A 9,250-nucleotide genomic window follows, 5' to 3' on the forward strand; every position below is an offset into this window, starting at 1 on the left:
AGTTTTGGGAGTTAATAAACAGATGAAGAAATCTAGCTACAAGTCGAACTGTCTGAGAGAGGCAGACTGAAAAAGCCTTGGCCTACATTAGGCTGTAGTATTTTTAAAGAAGAAAATAGGAATTTAATGCTGGAATTTAGATTAATAAAACTCACTTTATCGTTTGGTACCCTGAATAACAAGAGATTGCTTGAAAAGTTATTTCATTGTATCCCCTCCCCCCCTCTCACCAACCCGAGATCCAGGAATGTGCCCCGTAATGATTATGGTTAGTGCGTAAATAAATAAGGCAAACCAAGCAAGAAATTCCTCTTTTAGTTGTTAAATTTGGATTAAAAATTGAAAAGGAGCATTTTTTGGCGAATTTTCTTAAACGCGCATTTTGAGCTGTGTCCATTTACTTAAATATCCATTTTGAGTTGCATCCATTTTCCGAAACGCTCCGTTTGTGTTGCATTCAGAATAAAAAGTTCTCCGGTATGCTTTATAATCACTACCCGATCTCAGCGAGTAAGACTTACCAGTGCTGGGTATGCCTCCTATTGTGTGCATGGCTAGCAATCATTTGGGCATCAAGCACTTTATAAAATGCTCTTTAAGGTGACAAGGGACTTTCAAAGAAGCAAAAATTTGTCAAAAAATCGATATTTTACATTTTATATTTTTGAAATTTAGGCATTTAACTGAACATTTTTTAAAAAAATTTCAGGAATAAGAGCAAAATTGATGAAGTTATGGCCATTTCAGTTTTGACCACGCCCCTTTTTTTTAACCTTTTTTTGTCTGCAGGTAACTGTTAAAATTAGTTTAATTTAAAATTAGATGAATATTTTGTTAATTTTTTTAAAAAAATTTGAAGTATATAATTATTAAACTAGTTCATTAGACAATATTTATAGGTATTTATATTAAAAACAAGAAATATTTGTTCAGATGTAAAATTTGCAATGAAAAAGTACTAAAAGTCATTTTTCTCAAAATGTCTTTTTTGAGAAATTTACAATTTTCAAACTGTTCCAGCGTAATGAGTTTTCATTCTATTGACCTGAGAATTTAATGCTATATATTTATGAATATTATTAACATTTTGTTGGAAAAGTTTTATGAATTAAGTGAATAGTATTTTTTTTATACATGATATTTTATAGAGGTATCATGATTTTTTCCTAAAAATGTAGGTTTTTTAATGTTTTTTGTTTCTGTAATAAAAAATGAAAAAAGTACTTCCAACAATTTTTTCAATATTACCTAATATGTAATATTTTAAAAGAATTTTGACATTTTGACAAAATTTCAGACGCGAGGAATAATATAAAAAAACATAAAAAATTGAAAAATTTAAATTTTTTAATTTCTTAAATTTTGAAATATTTTTTTGAAATTTTGTATATAAGTTGTTTTTAGCAATATAAATGTATCCTGAAAATTTCAAGCAAATCCCTTTATAATTTCAAAAAAAAAATTTGAAAGCCCTTTGTCGCCTTAAACATGAAACGTTTTAATGAGATTGCATATTTTACTACCAACCATATTTTTGTAGTCTTATAATATTCACAAGATATCCCGTAAAACATATAGTCTTTGTCAAAAATAAAGTGAAAAAAATATTTATATTATAGGTCGAATATTAGTATTAAAGAGAGGAAAGAACAAAACCACTATCGAAAATCTTACCACTCGATACTGGGGTAGGCGGGAATAAAAACTTCGAAACCCGTTTGATTGCTGGGAGAAAATTGAAATATTATTTATTTATTTGTATTTTATTTTATTTATTTATTTATTAAGATTAGGAGGCTTCGCTTGTTAACTTCCGTAGTTGCTTCCGATTCATTGTTGATTTTTTTCCCTTTAAATTTAAATATTTCAACAAAAACGCAGAATATTTTGTTTTCAAAATATACGACTATATTAGCTTTATGTAAGAACATTTTGTTATTGTGTAAATCTCATCAAAATGAACGATTGTCTGGATTTAAAAATTAATTATCTGAACTTAGAAGAAAAAAAGAAGTTTAACCTGAAGAACGCAGAATGTGTGACTCACTAAGAAGAAATAAATGAGAAGTAATTTTACTCATTGATGAAATTTATAGCAATTCAAATAGGAAACGTTTCTTATCGCTCTTCATTAAGTTTTTTATTTTCAAAAAATTACAGTAAATGCTAAAATTTATACCGACACATAATATCTCACTCTCTCTTTTTTTTTTTTCCTACTATTTTTGAGTGACTTATACATCTAGATGTTTATAATCTAATATATCTAGATGGAGATAATATATCTTTGACTAAAATATCTACATCGAATAGATCTAGATAAGGTAAACTGACTGAGATGGCCTTGGCCTGTAATAGGCTGTAGTGCCATATAGCAATAAGGAGACTCAATCGTGAGTTTATATAATGAAGAATGGAATATATCGTGAGGGGAAAATAAATTTTCTTCAACAGTGTCTAAATAGTCAATATTTAAAACAAGAAAAGCTGAAAAAAATCAGGAAAAAGCATTTTAAATTTGCAATAACTTTTGAGCAAATTAGAATTTCGAAACAAAATTTGTGTTACCTTCACAAATAAAATTGGCACTTTCAGCTCGTCAAATTTTTACTCTGTAGTTATATTTCAGCAGACTACATTGTTAAAAAAAGAATACCAAACATGGTATTCTTTTTTTTAACAAGTTTAAGGGTTAATAATATTCTGACTAATTATCGAATGTTATTTTCTTCCATTGTACTCCGTGTACATTTTTCTTCACGACTCTGTAGTTTCAAGTTTTTAAGTCTTATAGTTTACGCGTAACAAAAGAAAAATTTAACGTTAAGTTGAACGCCCAAAAAAGTGGCAAAATAGTTTATTCTGTCATTTTCCTTCAAATTTCGCATTCATTATTTATTTGAAAATTTTGCTTATTTATCTAAACCAGCTTAAACATAATAAAATAATTTATAAATAATAAACTCTTAGGGAAGATTTAATTTGTGAGAATTCCTTAACTTCTTTCTCACTTGAATTTTTTTTCTTCTTCCTTTCAATTAAGCTTTGTTTGGAATATTAAGAATATCGAGTGTTCATAAGACACCCTCAAAATATTTAAGGAAAAGCTGCAGAGAAAAAGAAACGGGGGGGGGGGTTGCGAAGCGATACACTAACTTTTGAGTTTGAACCCTCTAACAGACTAAGATACTTTTCAAAATTATGTAAATATAGAGAGTTGTGAAAAAAACTTTATTTTCAAAAAGTTATTAATTGTTCAACTTAACATTACATATATTATTTTGTTATGCAAAAGCAATGAGACTTGGAAGCTTCACATTACAAAAGTATTTTAAAAAAATGTACAGGGAGTACAATAGAGTAAATAAAAAAAACCTTAACATTCGATAATTAGTTCGAGAAAAAACACCATAATGGGAACACCATGAATCCAAGTTAACACTATGGATCCAAGTAATCGTCCATTTTGTTATGATTAACATGTCTTTTTTTTTTAAAAATATATTATCCGTTTGTATTTTTTTACTCTAATGTAACTTACATGTTTGCTTTTTTTATTATTATTATTAATAGTTTTACATGGGTGTCTGTACAAGCAATTTCAGCTATTGATTCATTCAGTTTAATCGTTGTCAAGAAAGTTTAACCGAAAATTTAAATTTCTAGCAACATTGTAACTTTAAAAAAAAAAGAAAAAATTATGCTTTAATTTTTTAAAATTAATTATGGTATGAGTACACGAGAAGAAAAATTCTATAATTTTTTTGTGTTTATTTAAATTAACAAAAAAAATCATTAGTTAGTTATACATACTATTAGTTATAGCAATCTGCTGAAAATGAATACAACTTTTGCTCTCAATGAGCAAATTGGAGTAGTTATTGTATGGGAGATATTATATATATTCCTTTTTGTTATTTAAATTTTAAAAAAATATGGCAAATAGTACATTTAAAGAAGTCAATTATAAAATCCAATTTATTAAATTTCCCAGGAGGATGCAGTGCTTTTTCACCCTTTCTTTTAGGTGCCCATGCATCTATTTGTACTGTATTAGGGTTCTACGTATAAATATTACGGTTTTACGTGCAGATATTACAGTTCTACGCTGAACAAATTTTTTTCCCATGATTGACATTTTATTGGATGCAGCAAATTCACATTGTATTAAGATTTTAAGTGCAGATATTACGTTTTATGTTGAACCAATTTTTTAGTGCTTGTTTTAAGTACTTTTACTAGTTTAATGCATGTCTGTAAATAACTTGTGTACGAGGACAGAACAGTTAAAACATTTCATCTTTATAAGATGATCGGATCCGAATTTGCAAAATTGAAGTTGAAAAAAAGAAGGGCGTAAAAAAATTTTCCTTTTCAAAATAAATAGATAGGCTTTACGATTCAGGTATGAATTATAAAAATTATTCTCCTTTTTTCGTCTACTATAGAAAAATGCGTCTAATAAAACTATTTTATTAAAATTTTTTAGATAATTATTTAACTGTTTTTAATATCAGTAGTCAGAGTATCGGGAATGTTCGTTTCAAAAGCAACAAAAATTTCGATTTTGAAAAATGCTAGTCTTATTCACAAATTTTCAAACAGATTTAAATTGATTTAATTTGAGCAATGTATAAAAATTGCATTTACCATCAATCAAATCACTACTTATGTTTTCCGAACATAACTTGTTCTTCACAAATTATGTTTTCCGAATATGATGTTAAAATCTAACAAAGTGTCATCATAATAATTTAAGGAAAAAAAAGTTGCTTTAATATGCAAGTTAAAATTGCTTAGCCTTTATCAAGTTAATTTTATCATTTATTATTTTATTAGAAGTTACTTAATTTTATAGTATGACTTCATAATTTTATAGTAGTCTTCATAATTGATGATATTCAAATATTATATTAAAATTTAATAAAATCTCATTAGTCTTGCTCCAGGAGTAAAAAGTTACTGTTAAATCCATCTTCCTCAAATATTTTTTAAGATGTTAAGATTCCTCTACACTTTTAATTTTATTTCTACTGCAAAAATCATGGGTGCCACTGTAAAAAAATTTCAATACTGAACTTATTTTTTGACCAATTATCACAGTCTGTTATTAAACAGAATAGATCACTTTCCATGAGAATGGTTCATTTATTATATCAATGACTTGATAATTTTTTCTAGAAATTTTTTTTTCTTTATTTTATGAACTTATTTTTTACAGCTAACAAAATTAAATATAACCTTGCATATCTCGACAACAATTGCTAAATTCTGACTTTTTTCATGGAGCCACTCATACTTCTATTTTTCACTGCAACATTGTTTTCTGCAACCTCACTTTTAGAAATAATTATATCAGTTTAATTTCGCCCAGCATCTCAAAATATCGAATGAAAAAAAAAAAAAACAATTTGAACTCAAATAGATTGTAATTAAACAGTACAAATTTTATTCACACAATTTCAGTCAATAACACTCCATATAAAATATGCTTCTTTTTTCTTGTTTAAAAAAGGTAATTATTATTTTTTATTCATTTAACTGAATTTTTTAAAATTTTCATCAGGAAAAAAAGTTTTTTTTTTTTTTGAAAACTATCTAAGAATTAAAATGGAAGTATATATTGAATGGAAGACTGAATTCAATCATCTGGATCCTTTCTCTAGACCGATTTCAGTCCTCGGGACTGAAGAGTGACACCCATGCAAAAATATTATGGAATCAGAAACTAATTCATATCAAATTTGTTTTGCATAAAATTATTGAGAAATTAAAAATAAGTAACATTTTTCCAAGTAAAAAAAATTTAGCCAAGGGGAAAAAAAACTTTGTGGGTAAAGAGAAATGACAAAAATGTTAAATGTAGGAAAAATACAAGTGATAAAACAAAACCTTACACACTTACCTGATTTACCATTATGATTTTCGATAACGCTGTAGAAGACCTAAAAATTTCGTTATATCTTAACAGTAGCGCAGGTTTGCATAAAATGCTTCATAAAAGAAAGTTCCAACTATTTAATTCTATCGCTAATGTGTTTGGAAAGTGTTAAAGAACAGGGAAATTTAACTACAGATAAAGTTAGCTAATTGCGTAGAACTTAGCTAAATACTTTAAAATTAATTTGTAATTAGTGACTTTTAGTGATACAAAAATATAGGTAAACTGAAAAACATTTTAAATTCCAAAAATTAAGTCTAATAAACAAATTGTTTAAAATATAACTTTAGAATGATGGTTAGTAAGCACTAAATTTTACAATTTTATAAATAATTATAATGACTAATTATTTCATCAATACTTCTTATATAATATCGAATAATTCAGAAAAGGAATTCAAATTTACTCATATAACTTATAAATCATCAAATTATTAAAACCTAAACCAAGCAGTATATAATATTAAAAATGTGGTAAATAAAAACAGAATGTACAGTTCAAACAATTTATTCGATGATTCAATGAAATATACAAATTTTTTACATTAGTAAGGGCACTTTCTTGGGTAATCAAATATCAATAAAACAATATACAAGAAAAAGTAAGGCATCTGATGCGGTATATACAATGAATTCCTTACTTTTTTTCATATTTACATCACATCATAGCAACCACAAATTTGAAGCTCATAAAAATTTAATTGATGCATGAAAATGCTAAGATAGAAAATTCCAATTAAAAAATATCAGTCTTAAAAAAATGTTGCAGTCTCAAATGATTTACATTTTTGTCAAAAAACAAATGAAAATAACATGTAATAGGCAAACGTTAAAAGAAATAATACAAAGCACTTTTGAACTATGTAGTGAAACCTTAATTTACTAACATCAGTGTCCCTACTGGCATATTTGATCATAATTTTTTGAAAAAAATATTGTCATAATAAATCAAATGTCACAACCCAAGAGTTTCTCAAATTAGGAATTTGAAATTTAAAGTTCTTAAATTGGGATAACAAAATACGAAAAAAAAACACTGAGATTTTCTTAAAAACGAATGAAAATTACCTTGTGACAAGCATCAAGTTAATCAGAAATTGTAAACAATAAAAACACTTACATGAAAAACCTTTTTAATTCACATTGTAAAAATTTTAATCGATATCTTAAAAGTTAAATTCAAAATTTGTTTGAAAATCATTCAGAAAAATCAAGATTATAGATGAAAAACAGTAATTAAAAATTTAAAAGTTCTATTTCACAATTGTAATAGAAAACTTCCAGTTACCAGTGTCCTTTAGTCCTGTTTTGATGCAATTTTACATCTGTAATGGCATGCCACGTCCTTGTGACATGTAAAAGGGGTATGGGTTCACTACACTAGGTGTTGTTGTACTAGGCCAAAACTCTGGTGAAGTAAAATAGGACATTGATGGCGGCACGGGGAACACTGATGTTGGATTTTGCTGAGCTGGAGCACTAGGACTACTGTTTTGATTATCCATTTCTGTTTTAATGCTGGGACCTGGAGAAATAATATTGTGCTGATTTGGGGAATTTGAAGAAGGAGGTGTCAGCATTGCACTATTGTAAGTTTGAGAACTATAGCCCAAAGGCATGTTGTAAGAGCTTGAAATTGCAGGCATTTCTGATTTGGTTGCATAAGGCAGGTTAAGTCCAGAAGAAACAGTTGGAGGTGTGTGGATGGGTTCTGCGGGTATAGGAGAGCTGTTCTGGTGGTGTTGATCACTAGGACTAGAGGACCCATTGGATTTTTCGTTGCGATTGTACAAATCAGAATTGAACATACCCTGGTTAACTGGCTGAGAATACATCCGATGGTAAAGAGCTGCTGATCCAGACACTTGATTGTGCTGAAAATCCACCGCTCCTGGAGAAGATTCAGAAGAGGCAGGATAGCCGCTTGCAGCATAGGAAGGAAAATGCATGGGATAAGATGCATTAACTAGAGCTGCACGATTTTCAGCATCGTAAACTCCCACTTGAGGAGCCATGAAAGTTCTCTGGTTAAAGGCTGGATAATAAGGCACTCCATAAGGCATGACCGGTTCTGCTGGCTTAGCTGCCGGTTTAGGTTTTCGTCGGGGACGGTACTTGTAATCGGGATGCAATCGCATGTGCTCTTGGCGTAAACGCTTGGCTTCATCGATGAATGGGCGCTTTTCGTTTTCATCCAGTTGTTTCCATTCAACACCAAGTCTTTTGCTGATTTCTGAATTGTGCATTTTAGGGTGCTCAAGAGCAATCTTTCTTCTCTGAGCTCGTGACCAAACCATGAAAGCGTTCATCGGGCGACGAATCCTTTCTTGTTGCTTCTCTTTTACGGATGGAACTGGAGCACTGTGATTATTAGCCTCATTCATATGAAGCCCCATCATATTGTTCATATGAGAAATCATTCCTCCATTTTGTACGATTTGCGGAGCTTGCATCATTTCAAAAATAATCAAGTCTATAAAATGTTCTTAAATAATCCCAAAACAATTACTAAATGTAAAAGAAACTATCGCTGATCTTCGAAAACTAAAAATGCCGTATCATATCCAGTAGGTAACTTTAACACAACTAAAGAATACGTAAACAAAAGAGAAATAAAGATTGAAGAAAAAATAAACGTCCGAACTCTGTGAAATCGAAGTCACAACTACGTACTGAATGGTTTGAAATGCCTCTATGGTTCTTCTACAACTTCTCTTCCCCAATTCTGACGTCAGAAGAAGAGGCGTGAGCTTCTCACTTTCAACGAATGACGAAGGAGAAAAGTTTCAAGGGGGAAGCGTCGGACCGCCTACAGGGAAAATCAAGGGAATATTTTCGTGCCGAGGAACTCAGATCTCTACCTTGAATCTTCTCTGCTTGCAATTTATCTTTATTTATTTATTTATTTTTTTCAGAATCATTTTTTAAAGGCGCTTTGATTTTTTAAAAGAAAAAATTCATTGTTTAAAAAACAATTTCGTCAAATAATAAAATTTATGATGGTAAATGAATTACTTTGTCGGAACACTCATTAAAAATAACAAACCAATTAGTAATGGAATAAGTTCCTTAAAATCTTTTTTTCACAGTATTCTTTAGTTATACTCTTAGATAATTTTCATCAATGTTCCGTATTTTGCTTATTATATCTTACAGTTTAAGAGTACGCTAATTATAATTGTTTTAAATGAATGATAACAACTAATCAGTTATAACACTAAATGTTGTTTGTTCTGTCAAAAAAAAAAAAAAAAAAAAAAAAAAAAACGCATTTTAAACAGAACGCATTTTAAATTTGTAATAAAAATTA

At 28.8% G+C, this 9,250-nt stretch overlaps 1 protein-coding gene across 1 annotated transcript; it reads right to left on the reverse strand.

The window, feature by feature from the left end:
* Positions 1 to 6,432: 6,432 nt before the first annotated feature.
* On the reverse strand, positions 6,433 to 8,784 carry LOC107446220 (uncharacterized). The gene has a single exon (XM_016060815.4). It carries the CDS (start codon positions 8,394 to 8,396, stop codon positions 7,260 to 7,262), a length of 1,137 nt encoding a protein of 378 aa, XP_015916301.1. The 5' UTR covers positions 8,397 to 8,784; the 3' UTR covers positions 6,433 to 7,259.
* Between the last annotated feature and the right edge of the window lie 466 nt (positions 8,785 to 9,250).

This window comes from Parasteatoda tepidariorum, chromosome 6, assembly GCF_982258835.1.
Source record: "Parasteatoda tepidariorum strain Cologne lab strain chromosome 6, Ptep-v5.0, whole genome shotgun sequence".
In the NCBI taxonomy this organism is placed as follows: domain Eukaryota; kingdom Metazoa; phylum Arthropoda; class Arachnida; order Araneae; family Theridiidae; genus Parasteatoda; species Parasteatoda tepidariorum.